Here is a 20,024-nt window from a genome sequence, read left to right as displayed (position 1 = left end):
GTTTATGTTGTGATTTAACATTATTGTATTGACGCTGTTGTGAATCTGCAAACCATTTGGCATGCAGATCTAATATGGGAATGAACAATAACACAAAATAAAGAGTCAAACCAACAAAAATGCCTGAAAATCAGAAAAAAACAGGATTTGCTTATCCACTAGGTAAGCCTTCTGCCATGCATTTCACTGGAGCCAATGCAATATAGTAGATAAAAAAAGGTGGGTAAATGGATGACTACCACCAAAAACCAGGTTGAAATCTTCCCTAAGCCAAGTACCCTGGTGGCTTTGGACCATCTCTCAGTCCAGCCTACCTCAAAGGGTTATTGTGAAGTAAAATGGGAAGAAAGAATTCTATGCTTACCACCATGAGCTCCTGAAGGAAAGGTAGGAAATTAACAAATAAAAAAGCCTCTAATGATTTCTTTACCAAACGAGATTCATTGCTGTAGCAGATGAGAAAAAGATTGTAATTACTGCAACCCCTTTTATTGTTTGTAAGCTTTTAAGAGGTACTGACAAGATCTGTGGATTAAGCCACTTAAGAATCAGTGTTTCTGGCTTTGGAATATTGATGTTCCTAAACTGCAAGTCTGACTGAATGATGTTTAGTAATTCCTTCTTCTGCCCCCAGAAAAACAAAGGTTCTGCCTAGAACAAATGGCTATTAAAATTTCTACAAAATTCAAAGGATAGCTGCTCGTGTCCAATGAAGTTTCAATCTGCTTGTGTTGCAAGAAGAATCAAATTGTCCTTGGCCCATTTTCATCCTTTATTTAAAAAAAAGAGCAGGAGAAGGAAGAGCCCTATTTACAATTGTAAAACATTAAAGTGTGTTAAAATGTTATTTATGTTGCAGAGAAAAACAGATCCCCCTGCTCAGAAACCCTACACTTTAATTAAGATAGCAAAGGCAAAGTAGCTAAGAAGGAAACAGTCTTTTTTAAAAGGAAATCAGGAAAGATAAAGCTTGGATTCAGTACAGATAAGAATGTTAGCTTAAGCATACAGGAAATGCTTTGCAGGAGAACTAGAGCACATTGCAATAAAGAAGAGATGAAATGAGAATATTGGTTTCGAAGTGAAGAGTTTTAAAATGTAAGGATTAGAGTTGAAGAAAGCAGCAGAAGGCCCCAGCTATGGGAGAACACTGATTTTAGCAAAACCCATCTGAATCCACCATATTATGGAGCAGAGAGTTAAGAGAGGACACAGTATGACTGGGGAGTCTCTAGTTCAAATCTCAGCTCAGCTACTAACTCACTGGGTGGCCTTAGGCAAGTCATTATTTCTCAGCCATTTGCAATATGGGGATGGGAACATTAGCAATCAACTCAGCACTCCCAAGATAATATTTGTGAGGGGGAAATGGCTTTGAAAATAGACAGCAGCAGCTGGATGAGAACTATTCTAACTCCCTGATATTTTCCTAAGCACTCTTCAATGTTTTGATCTAAAGGGTTTGCTACACTGTTATCTGCTTAAACTTATGATCCTTTTCTTCTCATCCTCTTTATCTGCTTCACTGGAATTAGAAATGGATGGATGTCATTATCATGCTGCACACCGTATTTGATTATTTAAAAGATCTCAAATTCTATCTTATTATATGAAGAATGTGTGAATTTCCTTGCTTTTTAAAATTATCCCTTAACAAATGAGTTCTCTTCTACTTGCACAGGCTGAATTCAGTGGATACATATAGCTGTAAAGAACGTGTCAAGGAGGAGAAAAAAGAGGAAGCAAGTCCAATTTAGCTTTGCAAGTATGGATGAATATGTAGAGATTCAAAGGCAGACTTAAAAAAAAAAAAAGATCTGAGCACACAAAGCTCTCTGCTTCTTCTACCAGTTTTACTTTCTTCCATAATCCATGTTTAAAAGGGAAAGGGAAAGTACACTTTGTCATACATTTTTTAAAAAATATATAAATTTAGTAAGTTCTGATTAAAATTCTAAGTCACATCTTACTGGTACCTTCCCCTATCTAAAACAGCTCCCCCTCATGAGAAAAAAAAAGTCTGAATATGCTGGCCTATTTGTAAGGAAAGATGGATTACGAGCCTCTGTTGCTCTTTTTATTCCCAAACTTTAGAGGCGGGTGGGCAGTCTGCAGCCCATATGTCTCCAGACCTATTTTTGTGAGCCTTGGATTACTCCTACAGTATAAGCAGTACCATTTTTGGATTTAAACAAGTGAAATAAAGGGTAAGATATGTACTAGATTTTTTTATATATTATGAAACCCTAAGCATACCTATCCACCAAAAAGAGGCAAATTCTACCTTGTGAAGTAGATCCAATACCTTAAAATGCAGATTTATAAATTTCATGCTGCAGGAAATTTTCCATATCCCATACAGCAATATGGCAGGAATATTATATTACGACCATAGTGCTGACACTCGTTCTATTGTCATCATTCAGGGGAAAAAAAAAACCCATTCAGTTTTCTCTGATGATCTTCTATTAATATATGCCTAGACTGAAGATGCCCAAGACAAAAGATAAACTGCACTTAGGGCAAGCAAGAGATTCAAGTAGGATTAGTTCTTGAGGGACAAACAAATATAATTCGGGTTGACAGGATTTAACTTGTACTTGAAAATAAATGAATGAAAATGAATAAACTTAAATAGTTTGTGAGTTTATGGTTTCCCAACTTATTAAAACTTATGCTTCAAAGAACAGCCATATTTAAATAGCTTTCTAAAATACTATATCCAGTAGACATAAGAAATGGGCAAAATAAATGTTTGCTCCCAAGTCCCATGTTTGAACTTCCCAGAAAGACCTTTTATAGGATCTTGTGTTTTTTTGAAATATTGGAATAAATATAGGATGCATTTATTGTTACAGATAGAATGAGGTCAAATACAATGACTTATCTAAGGTTATTTTGTAGTTCTTGATATTAGACTTAACAGTACCAATTAACTATTTTCATCGTGCCCTGGACTAACATCTCACTTTTTTTCAATCTCACTTCTAATTTCAAGTCTTTGAAGGTATATATTTAAAAAGCAATAGCCAATCCTAAAATTAACAATTACCCAAATTTAGTTACTTTCTCTTATGCATAAATATTCTTTTACCAAAGCTGTTATTTAAAATATTAGAATTAGAAAAAGGCACAATATAACAATATACCATTATAAAAGCATATTTTAATGTTACTTTCCTAGCAGCGCTTTTATTCTCTTTTTAAATGTGAAAGTTAGTTAAATATTATGAAAGAAATCTTGCTATTTTTAAATAGACTTAATTATTCAAGACTCTGAATTTCAATCCTGTTATTTGATTTTTTAGAATTGGTGACAAATGAAGACTTTTTTAATTCTATAAAAAGAACAGGACAATTATACAGCCTGAAAGAAACACAACTTCTGTGGCTACTAGACTTAAGTCTAATACCCAAAATGACTCATCAGATTACTCTTGTGTTTGGCATTGGTCATTGCAATTAATCGGGATAAATGTGAATTATCCTTCATAAATCTCTATTTCCTGAAACATCTTAAAATTTTAAATCTAAATTAGATTTACTTCGAAAATAGGCAAGGTCTCTACTGTTAATCCCATTGATAGAAGCAGTATCCCAACAGATTGAGTTGCCAAAATCTGAATATCCACTAGATAGCAGCAAAGTTTTTCTATATTTCTTTGCTGTCATCTAGTGGATTTATGGATTTTTGCAGCCTACATCCCATAGACCCAATTCTATACTTTGAGAATTTAAACTCAGTGTGTTGGTAATAAATAGCTACTGTGAAAATGGCAAAATTAGAATGCAACTCTCAGGCATTTTCTAATAATCTTCACTGTTTTGATCAGAAAAAAATATCAGTACTAGATTTCTGCTTTCAAAATTTAAAATAAACAGCCCAAAATTTAAATGTGTCATTATTATTTGGGTAAATTCATTAAAAATAAAATTTAAAATGCCTGTTTTAATGTTGGTACTCTGATTGAAAACACACTAATGCATCAAAGGCCAGAATATTTTAAGGATTGATTAGGTTCGATTGATTAAACATAACAAATACTTTTGAATATTGTAGACATCAGATACCATTTTAGAATAGACACTCCTATTTTCTTCTCATGATAAAGGATGCAACTCTTCAAAAGCAGTATACAAATAAAAAAGACACTTTCTTTTTCTTCAACACTACAGTTTAGTCACATGAAAATTTAATTTGTTAAAATTTGATTAATTTACCATAATATTTTAAAACAAGATTATAGTTCGGCAACATCCAAATAGTGAAAAGACCATTCAGTATAAATTAGATTCATGCATGTAGCACTTTTGCCTATAAATGTAGAAGAGAGATCCGAAGCAAGGTAAAGTAGCTAGGGAGAATAGGGCAACAACTTTATTATAAATAAATCAACTACCAGAACAGATTTTGGATTAAGATGTTCACAAGGGTAGTGATATAAGAATGGTGGCAACCAGCCCTTGTAATGGCTAGCAAATGATATGAAACAATATTCTGGAGAAAAAAAATATTGTACATGAGGAGGAGTATGTTCCATAGAACCTTTTACAATAGTAACAGGCTTTAAAAAAGAATTTAAAAAACCAGACAATGGATCAACACATGTATCTAAAATTGTAAATGAGGCAGAAGCAGAATGCAAGTTTACAAATCAGCACTTGCATGTATGGCATTTTTCCTGCTCACAACTCAGTGGGGGGGGTGGGCTTATTTTTGGGAGGGGGGCTTATTGTAGCACATGCATTCCAAAACCCAATTGGGCTTATTATCTGGAGAGGTCTTAGTTTGAGGGAAACACGGTATCAACCAATATGGTTGCTAACTAAGGACTACCTGTAATACATTTTGCATTCTGAAGAAGTTCGAAAACTCTTGATTTAAATCATTTATAAGCAGGAGGCAATATGTGCTGCTTTAGAGAAGTTCCAAGGGGTAACATGGCATATTAAGTAGATGGATGGTTCCATTCTCTTGAGTCGGCTTCCAATTATTAACCAGTAGTTTCACATTCATTTCAAACTGCACGAGAAAACAAGACTGAGAAAAACACTTCTGATCTTTGATGACACGCCCTCATAGTATTTTGAAGGATGCCCCTGAAACCAAAGAAGTATAGATCTCCTGCTCCATGGCATTGCCTCCTCTTTTACAGAGACAAAATAATTTATCCGCCAGCAGTTCATTGAATAAGGGCATGGCAGGATTGTCAAAAGGAGTTTCTAAACCATGCCGGCTCCTCAAAAAGAGATCTTAAATGTTGTCATCACTGAAATAATGGATCCAGTGGACAAGTAAAGCCTTACATTCCAACTCAAAAACTAGCAAAAAATCATCACATCTCTGACACAACCTACTGTGAATCAGCAATATGTTACCCATTGCCATTCTTTCCTCTTCCTCCATCCATCCCTGTACCTAGAAATGTCTTGCTCACCTTTAAAGCATTATGATCAGATTATCTTTGGACAGTAACAGTGTGTGTGTGATCACACGAAGCACAAGGCAGCTACACTACTTATATTCATGCATATCATTAAGGCCTAATGTTCTTCGAATCTTGTTCCTGCAGCTCCAATGCTCAGGAGGAGAGCAGCCTATGTGCTGTCTATCGTAACTCCTAATCAAACACTATTCATTTTCAAAGTACTTAACAGAAGTGTTCATATCAGGTTCCCTGTTACAGCCACGAGAACAAGATAGTCATAAGTTTTTGGAGAGACTATGAGGAAACTATAAGAGACAGCATATAAAGTATATGTTCCACTCTGCAGTCATGGGCATTTTCAAATGTGTGCTAAGCATGATTATAAAATGGAAGTCTTTCTTTTTTTAAGTGAGTCAAGGGAAAGATATTAGGGCATTCAGATTGGTGTACAAAAGGTTAACTTGCTGTCATCTCCATTTTTATCACAATCCTTTTAAGGGAGAGTTGTGAGCTCAGGACATCTGGAGTTCAGGAAAACAGGGAGGAACTGGGAAGATGAATAAAGGCTCATCATACTGCACAAAAGAACACAGCAAAAAGAAGCCTGGGTTTGGGCATTCTTGTCTGGCAAGGCAGGCAGGCAGGCAGTAAGGCTAATGAAGCATTTGCAATATGGGATGTATGCCAGCGTAACAAAGAAGATGTGCATCAGCTCTGCAGATGTGCCAAAGCCCCCAGAGCAAAATAATGACATAATCACCATCAGTGTCACAGGCCAGACTGTACACAAGGTGACATGGGAGGGAATAAATAAGAGTCTTTAGAGGCATATAGCACACAGAGAGGAAGAAATAGCCATAGCCGTCAATGCTGCCAATTCAGATCCGTCTTATAAAAGTTAAAATTGTACTATGAAATGCTAGCAAAAGAAACCTTCAACCGAGCCAACCCTGGAAAGTGTGGCTTGTCCTCAGACTCTTCCTGATTTCTTAATTCCCCTTGCCCCGCATTGCACACAAAATGAAATGTCAGCAGAGTTTCATAATGTTTGCCAAGTTCTTTGTATGAATGATGGCAAGGAGAGAAGTGAAGGAAGGGAATGAAGTATTGAAAATAATTTTTATGTCTAATATTTATCAAAGGCTTATATACTACTCCAAGTAAAATAATCCCCAGATCAATTTAGAAAATCAATCATTATTTTTAAAAATATGATTTTCCAAACTACATCTTAATTATGTACAAGGCCATACATTCTGGGCAATTCTGACTTCAATATATTTAATAAGATCCAAAGTCAGCAATTATTAAAGGACATTTATTTTCAATAAAATATAATAGAAATTCAGTAGAAAATATTTTAGCATATTCAACTGAAAAAAATGGTACTTAAAAAAGAGTTGCAGGAGACGTTTATACATTATTATACTTAACCAGTGACTACAAGATACCAATTCAAATGTGTAAGAAGAAGGAAAACATACTATGTAAATTAGTGATTGTGTGTAAATTAGTGAATATGCTCACAGCAGAGAACCTTATTTTTATAGAGCAGTATTTCTCAACTTTGGCAGCTTAAAGAATTTTCCAGCCAGCATCTTCAAGATCCTGAGGTTGAGAAACTCAACTATAGATAGTCACGTTCCCTTTTGGGTTGGGGTTGCCAATCAGAGTGAGCAAAACTGGAACTAATATTAGGCAGGTTCAAAGAGTAGATGGACCATCTCTTTATTATTTTTCTTGTTGTCATCCCATTCTATTTTACCCCATGCTTTCCAGCAGGATAATATGGAAGGATTCTATTCTTGGCTCAGGATCTCAGCTAATTGCATGCCAAATATTCTCAGCCCATTTTCCATTTCAGATCCTCCCAAATCTATTGTTTTTCATCTTTTTCTTTTCCCTTCCATTTGAACTTCAGGATGCCCACCTACGTTAGACAAGATATCTTGGAAATACTAAACTCCACTAAATTCATGGTTCTTGATTCCACATTCATTAATGTATTGAACAGCCATAGGCAAATAGTTATTTCAAGCTAAGTTCCTGATAAGAGTTACCTAAGTAATATCCTTGTTATTTGTACAGGATTCTGCCTAAATGTTATCATAATTACATTGCTGAATAATTTGTGGATTTTATAGCAAAAAAATAATAATGAAATCCTAATGCTTTATTGCCATGCTCTGTAGTATTTTGAAGTCCTTTTGGAAAATGAAATGCTGATGTTTGGATTCCCCAACCTTCTCTCCCACACAGATTGTTTGGGCATTATTTATCTATACAATCCTGAATTCAAAAATATCTGCTCATGTACATAACTACTGTGATGCAGCATTTAAATTGCAAGGGTGATTCCAAACAAAGCTCTTTGCTTCACTAGTGGCTTTTTTATTTCTGATTCATGAAAAATTCAGCTGAGTAACTTTGCATTTTTTTGATCCATTTTGCTTCACTATGCTAGCAATGCTTGTCTTGCATACAGTAAAAAAAATAACCCTTGGATAAACCTGTTGCAGAATGCTTTATATAATTATAATTCATAGTGAGTTCAGAGGTACAGACTGTGTGCTCTCATACATGTGTAATCAGGAATAAATCCTATTGAATTCAACTGGGATGGGAGCAATTTTGCAGGTAAGTGAGCATATGATTGAGTGTTAAACCAGCTAGTTTGCAACCATTTCCCTACTGTAATTATGAGAATTTAACAAAATATCTAAAGCTCCACATGGAAAAATATTTTTTTTGAATGGACAGCTTATCTGATACATTCTTTAACGATATGCCCCTTCTTAATCTGTTTTCTTGATGTTATATGAGCATTGTTATATGAGCAGTACTACTGTATTCCAACCAGTATTAATATTGTTTGGGTATACTTTTACATCTTCTCTTCTGACCAAACCTTAGCTTATTAAATCCACCAGGGAATACAACTAAATATGTATATCATTCAGTTATGTTGTTGTTCATTGACATAATTAAGCCACAGAGGATTCCAAATTAATCACAGAAAGTAAAACAGTATTAATAATCTGGTTAGCAAACGCTGGTTCCTTTGCTGTTTGATAGATATTATTAGGCTATTATAATTTTAATTAGGAGCACTTTTTTAAGGAAACCTGGATAGCAAAGTATTTATCGTTGATAGTTTCATCAGCTATGATAACTGCAGGAAAGACTGCTATGTTCCTTTATTGTAAGATAACCATTTCCTCCATTCTTTGAATTAAATTATGCAAACCCAGTTTAGTGACTTATAATAATTGCATTTGGGTAGCATTTCCCCATATTTCATTACTCATTTAGAAGAAACCATGTACTGAAGAAAATAATTCTATTTTCATGCACATTGGACTATTTCCATATAAGTTATAGAGGCAAATTCAGTGACATAGCTTAGCTGCAACCAACCATCTTGGTTGTTGGGGCTGTTGTTCATTCACTACAAACAATATTTAAATCAAGAGTGTCCATTGGGAGGGGCAATCAAAACCGGCAGGATAGCAATTGCTGCAGTGTGACCCATTCTTTTTCTATGTGTGTCAATGTTACTAGAAAGTACACAGGGCAGGACTTTGATTGCACTGTAGTAACTGCCTGATTTGAACCACTTGTGGGCCCTGCTGATTTGGACTTCTTAGATGAAATCTTTGAAGAATTTTGTGGAAAGTTGAATTTTGAAAAAGCTACCAAAACAACAACAACGTGAGCAATCCTTTACATACTGGACAATAGCTTCTTATTTCACACAGAGAAAGTAAATTATTTACTAATGACAACACACACACAAACACACACACACACACACACCACAATATTTCCCAGAAATATATCACAATATTTCCCAATGGGCAGTACTGCTATTCTCTCTTTGAATGTGGAATCAGGCCAATTCTTTCAGGGCATAGCTATAGTAAAGAGACTCACTATTTCCTGTGATACTTCAGTGGCTATAACAATGAATTTAAGTTTTAGTATTTATGAGACCAGCCTATCAGAGAGTCTGTCTACCTGTCTATCTAACTCAAGCCAATGCTTCCATTAACGAGCCATTATTTCTTCCCTGCTACCTTCCACCACAAATCTATTTTGAAAGGATGCTAAAAATAAGAGCGAAATAGTGCTTACACAGCAGTAAATCCACCTGTATTGGCTTACTCCTGAGAAAACACAGATGGGATGGGAGAGGCACCACAATGTTTTACCTCAGAAACACCCGAGTGGGAAAACATGATAAAAAGTTCTAACGATCAAAGTTGCTGAACAGCACACAAAATGGCTCTGCTGGAACGCCTATGAAATGCAAGGCAGTTCTGAGAAGGGTTGTCAGAACTTTGCAAGGCCATTTAATCCACAGACTGTGGCAAGACAATGATAGGTTTCCCGCTGAATGCAACACCTGCCACCTGCAGTTATGAAAAGGCACCCTTGCTCTCGGCTCCTATTGATAAACCTTTTGGTGTAAAGAAAAAGAGCTGAACGAAGGAGAACTCAAGGTCAGACAATAGCCCTTGTCTCTGAACTTTCCTCAGCTTGGAGGAACCATTAATTATGAAGGCCTTGGGGAGGGGGGGGGTCTACACAAGAGGAAACTTGCAGCAGCCCAGATCTCCAGATCTGTTTTGCCCTGTTTGCTCAACAGCCTTGCTGATTGGGCACCCAAAACAATTCATAGAACCTGTGGGCAAGCAGGACTCCGGGCACAAGAGCGAGGAGAGAAAGAATAAGGAGCTTTAATGCCTGCTAAGCCATGTATCCTTCTATGATCTGTGCAAAACTCTCCAAATGCAGAGCACGCCTATTCTGCCTTCTCCACCCCCCACCCCCTTCCAAAAAAGCCACAGGGTAGGTTACAGCTGGAAACAGCCTCAGAGTGGCGTTTTAAAAAGGATGGTCTTTTTCTTTGCTTCCCCCTCCTCTTCCCCTCTCTCTCCACCAAATCACTTCACAGAGGCAGAAAAACAGACAAACACAAAGGAGTTTGAGACTTTTTCTCCTACATTAAATAGAGTAACTGATAAGGTCAGACATATGATACCTAAAGACATGAATCTGTGAACTCTTGAAGTCAAAGGACTTCTCTGTGCAAAAGAACAATCTTTCAAAGGAAACAGATCACAGAACTCCACTGAATCCCCTTTAAACTTTATGAAGCAGGAGGAGAAAAAGCTCTAAGTAGGGAAGCCTGACAGAAGAGCCTTGAACTCTTTTCTGAAGGAAAGATGAGACCTTCACTAGGCTGCCACAAACTTCTTTTTTTTCCTTCCTAAAGGCTCTTCTGAACTTCGATATGTGCCAAGACACCACCATTGAAAGCTGTATAATTATGTGCTATAACCACTGTAGAAAATGCTTTGTTCACCTCAACAAAGAACAATAAGCCAAGTAAAGTGACATTACACTGTATCTTTTTCTTTAAGAATGTTGAGAGAGGTCACGGAGCATTATAAGTAATAGAGCTGGTGAGTAAGGAGGTTTAAAACCTGATCTTGCTGTGCTTAAATGTAACTCAATGACCAAAGGGGGGAGGAAATTGTGGGGAGTTATAAAATCTAACCACATCACATCAAACAAAACAAAAATCTGGGGTCTCTTTCGATGCAGTAATGAACATCTTTATTTCAAGGGGAGCAAACATCAGAACAAGGCAGCATTTTGACTCAAAACTTTATCAGATTTGGTAATTGACAAATAAGTCTGTCTGTCTGTCTGTATGTATGTATGTAGGTACGTACGTACGTATGTATCTGTTGTGTGTTTTTATTTCATATGCTGAGCCTGGTTCAGTTTAGGAGAATTCTATTTAAACAGTAATTTATGCTATATACCATCCCTTCATATCCTTGCACACATTTTACATCTTATCATAGTAACAGTTTGGGGATAGCAATATAATTAGTTGACAGAAAAGTGATTCATACTAAAAACAAATATTGCCTAAAATTCCATGATATAGTTACAATCTGTATCAACATGCATGTATTTTAATGGAAAAGAAGGGAAACCAACAACTGAAAAAATTCAGTCTGTAATTTTTCTATTCCTCAATGTTATCCATTATTAATTTATTAAGGAAAATATATTCACAGACTTCAACATATGAGATTTATGACTTTCTGGTGCAGATAATAAGATTCTTATGAAGAATAATAATAATCATAATATGTAGGAAATAAATGACTGCAGTTAAATTACCCTAAAAGCACCGTAGCTATTGAAAAACATGCATGTTCAGTATGTACATATGATACCTATAAGTATTCATGATAAATTGAGGTACATATTTAGTATAGCCTTAAATCTGATATTATGACATGTTTAAGTCTAAACAAGGCAGGAGTCTCACTTTCAAGCTTGGCTTGGATTGACATGATAAATCAGATATTCTTTTTCAAGTCGTATAGTTTCTAGCCATCTGTATTTTAAAATCTCCCATACTTATTTTAATTCTAATATTTCCCATTTTTACTTTTAAAAGATAAAACAATAACAGCTATTGCAGATAATTATCTATGCTCAGAATACTTAAAGCTCTCCAAAACAGACTCAGATCCTAATCTTTTATTAGAGAATATAAATACATATGAAAATGAAAAATTTGGGTCTAAAAATGTTCAAAATATGTTTAAACATGTATTTTCATTGCATTTCAAATCTTCTTAAGCACCAGTAGAATTATCACTTTTAAGACACGTACAAAGATTGAAAAAGTAGGGGAGTTCTAATGGAATTTTAGTGATTAATTTGTAGTAGCTACATATTCAACCTTGGTTTGTCTCTTTTCAATTTTAAAATTGATTCACAATTTTTTACATTTTGTCTTCATTTTTTAAAAGAAATTCCAAACCTTTCCTTAATAATAGCAAAAGTAAATAAAAAATTCAAATCCTGAAACACAATGTTATATAATGTACATACAATATATATATTACTATGTTACTATATTTCTGTAATAAACTCTGCATATTTTAAAACTGTTAGAGTAATGGCATTATTGTTTATGTGCTTAACAAGTGGCTGGGAAAAGAAATGGGTAGGGGCATACAAAAGTTAAATTTGATTTAATTTAAATAAACTATATTAATACTATTAGCCATCTACATTTTGGCAAGAGCATTGGAGGCCGTATGTGAAACTTTCAGAAGCTGCTGGTTACCTCTGGAGCCATAGACTGAGTGAGCACTTCTATGTATGAAATTAGATTCTGTCTGTAGCATCTCCAATTGTTAAATAAATTAGAAAGCAGGAGTGGGGAAACTTCTTAACTGATTATGAAAAGCACCAACAAGTCACTGGATCAACAAGAATTGTCTTTGTAATGTAAGCTTCATTAACTTCACAATTGTGAAAATTATGATACCTTGGTATACATTTTTAAAAATTTTATTTATACCATGTAAGCTGCCTAGAGTCACACTTGTTATTGAGTAATAAATCTCTGTTGTTGTACTGTTCAGAGATGCTATATGTTTCAATATTTGTGTCTATGATGTAACATACATGAACTGACCTGGAAATCACTAGAAGCTTTATTGTTTTTGTTAAAAAAATCCCCTATGATGGCCAAAAATGTAGTTGTTCTTCTCAAACAGAGAAACTCAGTCCCTGAGTCAGAAAGAAGGAAATGTTTCCTTAAATTTCATTGAGTTTCTGTTATTTTGCAGTTTTGCAAATGCCTCACTTAACTATAATGAACTGTCACAAAGGTCACTTATGAAAGCTACTATGTCCTTATCTTCTTGCAACACTAAGGCTAAGTCTATTCTTGTAGAGCCAAAAGGAAAAAGAAAGAAATGAACACTGACTTGTTAACACAGTGATTTACTTAAGTTATTGATATCTGCAGTAAGCAAACTTTTGTATGTCATAGTACCATCATGCAATTGACACAAATCTGCATCACCCTTCTCATGTGAATTATGTAATCCATATCATTCATGCCACATATTGTGGCTCCTTACAGATTCCCAAGACCTGACTTTTGTGATTCTGAGATACACATCTACTTACTTTATCCTTATTTCTTTAATATTGCATTAAAGTATCTATTATGAACATTAACTTGGTGATAGAAGAAGAAATAAAAGGCATTTATGCTATTTAAAATGGAATGCATATCAGCCTCAATTGTATTAAAATATTAGCAATAAAGAATAATGGGGAGAAACTTTGATGATGCTAAATATAGAAAATGCTCCCTCTGCTCTGAGTATTCAGATCCAATTTCTGTTGATGTGGCAGGAATGCATACTTCCAGATTTAGTTATATGCATTAACAGTCTCTTTAGGACAATTGCAGGTACTCTTTTAAAAAAAAAGAAAATTTCCATGTCAAAGAACAGTGCATATTTGAAAATAGTAATTGCAAATCTTTGCCATGTATTTAAGGACCTCAGTTCCAATAAAAAATACTTGCACTATGAGTTACTGGAACTATACTTACTGGAATTATATTTTCATGGCACAGAGTTCAAATCTCTTATTCATGAAATTCTCTGGATGAGTTTAAGTCAGTCCTTGTTTCTAATCTACTTCACAGGATCATAAGAAGAGGAGAAGGAAGAAAAATGCATGCTACCTTATGATAGTTTAAGGCAGGCAGTATATAGAAAAAGAGAATAAATAATATTTAATATAGTGAATTCTACATTACAGTCTAAGATTTGCTTTATTATTAAAAATGAAATTAAAATTTCTTTGCCTGAAACTAAAGCAAAGGAAATATTATATGAGTAAGTGAAAAAAAAATGGCATTTCGGTATTTAGTTAAATATAATCTTGTATCATTTTCACACGGGAGAGTTATTTTTAGAATAAATCCTGCCAAGTAATGAATACAGCTTTTATTTTCCACAATTGTTTCATCTCTGAAGGTTGCACATAATGGTCTGTATGCACATGGACATAAATGATGCACACATGCATTTTGTATACATAGAAAGTTCTATAAGTTACTTTGATATAAGTGAGGTTACAGGAAGGAAAGCTAACATCCTCCCAGTTCGTCTCTATATTTTCTGACTCATGAATATTGTAGCCCCATTCTCATCAGAACTATTATATTTTAACTGCAAAATTCTGAACAACCAATAAATAACAACAGGGAAGTAGGTGGTCATCCAGATTTTTTTTTCAGCCTAGATATGCTAGCATTGGTCAAAAATTCTTTCAAGAAAATGTCATCTTTATTAAAGCTTTTGATTATTGCAGTGACCAGCGACAACAATATCTGCCCTGTACAAAACCTATAGTATTAGATAATCTGAGTTTGCACTGAAAAACTCTATGGTTGCTTCTCCTTGCATAAAACCCAATTGCAAGTGGAATATTGACAGATCAGGATTAAAAAGATAAGTAAGGTAGGTGAAAAACAGGAGACTTGTGAACACATGAAGAACACTATTTTTTAACTATGTTCTATGGAATACAGTGTTCTATGAACAGATGGAAGTTGAGTATACCTGCTAGCTATACTTTTACAATGCAAGTGTGATTAAACTCCATAGCCAATTAAAGCTCTGTTTCAACAGATGAAAATTAGTTAATAGTCATTTAGCTATCAAAAAAGAAATCATAGATATATTAAAAAGTGTTTGGTATTCTGTGGACACAGCTATAGATGGCTATACTCAATCTCCTGAGGAAATGTATTTGATCTTAGAAAGGTATCATTGCTATACTCTGAGCTGTCCTTTTCCTGTTTGATAGATTAGGGTCGGGTGGGGTGGGATGGGAAGGGGGTGATATGGGATGGGCGGGAAGGGAAGGGAAAGAAAGGGAGTGGTCTTTACTTTTGATTTTGGCCTTTTCTCGTAATGGTTTGTGGTCATATAAGTTCATAGTAACTGGCCACCAATTTCTACTTTGGGACCTATCTACCACAAAGCAAGCAATAAAAATAATTTCAATCAGGGAGCCTTGGGTAAAAAAAAAACCTGAAAAACTGAGACAAAGTGGCCAGTCATATCTCCAGTGGCAAATTCCATGGTTTAGATCACTGAGGCAAAAAATGTGACTGGAAAAACAGTGCTGCCTCCATTAACGTTTTCAGAACTCCCTTAAGTGGGTAGGAGCGAATTATTTGAATGGTTCTGAGTTTTGTAGGTCAAAGAGCTATTTATACTTTAACTGTTCCCCCAAAATCAAGTCCTGAAGGACCTACTTTCTTTGTGTGATCTTTATACTGACGTAACTTCAGCAGTTTTGGTTTAGGCTGTGCCATGAAGAAGCAACATTAGCTATTTATGCTACATATTAGTGTCAAAAAAATGTCCCGTTGAAAAGTTAAGAACATAGAGCAGTAGATGGTCTTGCAAGTTGTGAAACAAAAGTCATTAGTCCAAAGTTTGCATTATTATTAAAAATTACAAGCATGCTCTCTTGAAAAAAAACAAAACACATTTTGATTTCACTTTTCAAATTTGATTCTCAAGAGAAGCACAGTTGATAATTGTAAGATCATAAAGCTGGAGAAATTTATGTATAAATATCATTCAATTCCAATTGTATGTGATTGACTATATGTACTGTGCTACCTTAAATGCTACATGCACTGAGAGCATTTTAAATGAGTAAAATTGCAAATGAAACTTGCACTATGACTTCCTCTATCCCTTTCCTTTTAATAAATAGCTTTATCCTTTTTCTTTTATAATTATAATCACTGATCAAGTTGTTGTTGATCCAGGCATATATATTAAACAGCAGCAATATAGAAAGACCCTGGAATCATGCAATCACTTTAGCATGGACATCAATTAATAATTTGTGAAAGAAGACACTGCTAAACCTTTCTTATATTTTTTTTATCCAGGAAACCACATGGGTAGAAAATATGAAATGTATTAGCTGCTCTTAAAATAAAGTTTTGAAGTGGGCTTACAAAGATGTTAATTTCAATCTTAGCAATGTCAATCTCGGTAGTAAAAAATAATTACATATAAACATAACAACATGCATATAAAATTTCAGATATGTTGATGATGGCCACCAATTAGAAAGAGAAATGTTTCAGAGGAAGTTTAATGCCTAACACATACCCTACTTCCATTAGGAACAGAACAGAATCAAAATCACCGTCTGACCACCCTACTGTGAAGCTTAAATTCCAGTATAACATTGTACATGTTTACAATATGGTACAATGAATACAATATTTAACATGTTTGATTAGTTCATGTTAATATACTGTCAGAAGACCTCAGGGCCATACCCTTACAACTCCCAAAACTCTCCTCTTGCCTTATCTCTGCATGAATCTATCTGGATGTAGCAAAATGGCATTGTCAGCATTGAGGAATTTGCTACTATGGGTCAGCACATTAGCAACAAAACCTGCTGAGCTGTTGCCTCAGTGGCTAACTCATGCTCGCTGATGATTAGCTTATAAGGAGCTTTTACATTGAAAGTCATCAAGCAGCAGAATGTATTCCAGAAATTTCAATGAAATTCTTGAATGATTTTGATGGAACTGAAGGACAACCAACCTTTTCTGCCTTGTTTCTTTATTTATTTTGCAAATAGGGTACATTTTCCTCACTCAAAATATTCATTTCCAAGAAAAGCTCATGAAGACTGACTTTTTAGATAATAATGTAAGCACACTTATCTGGCATTCAAATAGAAAATGTTGGAAAGGAAGAAGAAAGTGATACCACTAAACTATGCCTATTACAAAAGAGAGCTTTCCCATATTCTGACAAGGTAGGCTAGTTAGATTTGTCTTTATGGATCCATTTCATCATTACCCAAGAAGAGCTATTTCCAATGAGGAGACAAATGAAAATACTGTGTAATCCTGTAGTTGTCCCCCCACCCCAATTATCCATAAACCCAGGGGAAGGGGGAATAGAAAGATCAGTGCGTACCTCAAAGTCATTTGCTTTATTGTAGTGCATGTTGAGGGCTCTATACAGCTCGCAGTCTCTGGTTATAGACAGCTCTTCAGTGCTTGTTACACCATCATTGATGGCTTGACGTGCATACTTCTCCATCTGAATGTAGTAGAACTCACGGAAATTGCTAAACCACTTGATGAGCTGAGAAGTAATACATCTGTTGAACTGTTAAAGTGTAAAGAGTACAAAGGATTAGATCATTCACATTTCCTCCTTTTCCTCCCCACAGCATTCTTACATCCCTTCCTCTTCCCTACCCTCACAAAGCTCACATCTTCAAAAGCTTTTAAACCTGAGGGATAAGGAGATACAAGAGGTTGAGCCAGATGATATAAAAATGTTGCACCAAACTTTAAAATAGCAGAATACTCTTTGAGTCTCATTCCTGAAGTTGCTATCCAATGCATTACTGTTCTACTAGACACAGCATCAGGCATGGAAAATATTTCAAGATTTCTAGGCACCACTATCAAGATTCTGGCACTTAACCTAGCAGGTGCCTTGGATTTCCAAGCTTTGTGCAATAGCCAAAGCATCACTATCAATAGTAAATTAATACAAGGTCCTATTGAGAACATTTATGGAATGATATATAGAGTAAAGGAAAAAACATGAGCTGCCTATTATGTCATTTTTTATGCTTCCTCAATTAATAAGAGTTTAACATTGTACAAGATTATAGACTCTGATTTTGAAAGTTAAATGAGGTATACGTAAGGCAGAACAGAGAACATATTTTTCTGATTAGAGTAATGAGGGAACATGTTATAAAATTTTATCCTTCTGCATATTAAATTTAAATTTTGTTAGCTCAGTAATGCATCACTTTAACTCATAGGGAATAAAGCTAACATGAAAAATGTTGGTATCTTTAAGGATGAGTTTTCTTACTATTTCCTATGACCTTTGAACTGAAGATGTCATTTAGGCTATGCTGCAGCTGATACCCTCTTATTGACAGCCTCTTCTATGTGTAAAGGACAGATGCAACTCAACTTGCCATGTTAAAGCCAATAAATCCATAGCTATATATCAGGCAAGCTGATATACTATCCCCTGCCTTTTGTCATCACAGGCATTCACTTCCCCTGGCCCCCAGAAAGAGATGTGCATTAATCAAAAATCAACAAAGAACACTTATCAAATGCTGGCTATGAGGACATCCAGGCCTCCAACAAGATGACAGCTAAAGTGTGCATTGGGGCTGTAATTACTACACAGAAAGTTGTTTCCATGCTAGCAAAGATAATAAACGAATGAAAATTTATGGCAGAGAATCTAAGCAACAAGGAAACAGAAGCAGGGAGACTGGTGTTTCTCCCAAAAGGCCAACTTGCATCATAATTGCCATGCAGTTGCAAGGGTCCTTACAGATAATTGACCAGAAAATGATTAAGTCATCATCAAATCGCTTCTGCTTGCAAGAGTTCAAACATGTACTTAACCTATCCAAGAATTATATTTTCCCTGTGTGTCTGCTCTGTCTCTATTCAGCCCTTGCGGGGAACCTGATTAAAAAGACAACTGAAGGACCCCTGTTATCTGATCTTCTGGTTACCGATTTCAATAGAACTTAAACCCATTATGATTTGCTGAACTTGGAGTTCTTTCCATTTTATCTCAGTAGTAAAATACACTGTCCAAATTTCCAGACACTGAGATAAGGACTACAGGCCCCTGTGACAGCTTACTGTTCCTTTTTAATTCTTTTAGAATAAGAAACAAAACATTACAAAATGATAGCAGGGTGTGCACTGGGGAATGAAAATTGCTTTGACATGGAGATTAGACTCTTGCATTGTTACAAGACATTGTCTCATATGGACAAGAGTTCTGGAAAGAGGAAAAATAGAAAAAGGACCCCCCCCGCCACTGAACCCTAGAATGGTCATGAATGTGGATAGCAAACACAACAAAAAGGTAGTTGCACACATATTATTATTAAGCAACAGGATACAAAGGGAGATTTAATATTTATTGTTGAGACATGAAAATGGAGAGGGGGGAGAACTAATGACAATAGAAATATAACACATGGAGCAATTACATACATAATCACTAAAGAAACAAAGACAATAATATGAAAAACATTTGAAGAATAAGTTAACACAAATGCATGAGGAAAATAGATGGACACATACATACGTAGACAAACATGCACACACATATACCTCTGCCCTTGCCTCAACATTTTAGTAAAGATACATTAGGCTTCTTTAAATTGCCAAACTTTAAAGAGTTAATTATTTCATGACACCCCTCCTTTCTGCAGTGGAGTACAAGAAAGGGATCAATTGTTCTATAAAAGAAAAGCTCTGTAGTGCGTTAATGTGTTACTGCAAAAACTAATCGCTACAATAAAGAGTCTGTGCTTCCACAGTGTTAGAGTCTCTGTGACTTTGATTAATGCTTCCCACGGGATACCTCAGCCTCAATATGGGCTGAAGAAACTTCCTAAATATTCAATGAGCATGGTCAAAAGATGTATAAAACAAATCAATCTGACACCTTAAGCTAGCTAGGCAGCAGTTGACTCAAGGGGTGGAAGGAATGAGATACATCATTTAACATGCTGAGTTGAAAAGCCTGGAAGCTCCCGTTCTTCAAAGCTAAAATGACACTGAATCTGTTGTATTTAGCAGTCTAAGAATTATTAGTTTACACATTAAAATCGGCACCAAGTGGAGCGAAA

General features: G+C 35.2%; 1 protein-coding gene across 5 annotated transcripts in view; it reads right to left on the bottom strand.

Annotated features, from left to right (window-relative positions):
* PROX1 (prospero homeobox 1) overlaps positions 1 to 20,024 on the bottom strand; it is a 72,733-nt gene that overhangs the window by 26,711 nt on the left and 25,998 nt on the right. For all 5 annotated transcript variants that reach the window (XM_087933340.1, XM_087933337.1, XM_087933345.1 and 2 more), the window contains one exon: positions 17,303 to 17,497. In XM_087933340.1, coding sequence (XP_087789466.1) covers positions 17,303 to 17,497 — 195 coding nt within the window. The remainder of the gene's footprint in view (positions 1 to 17,302; positions 17,498 to 20,024) is intronic.

This window comes from Pseudonaja textilis, chromosome 1, assembly GCF_049901715.1.
Source record: "Pseudonaja textilis isolate UNSWEBS1 chromosome 1, rPseTex1.2, whole genome shotgun sequence".
In the NCBI taxonomy this organism is placed as follows: Eukaryota; Metazoa; Chordata; class Lepidosauria; order Squamata; family Elapidae; genus Pseudonaja; species Pseudonaja textilis.
This window is presented reverse-complemented; position numbering and strand designations above follow the sequence as displayed.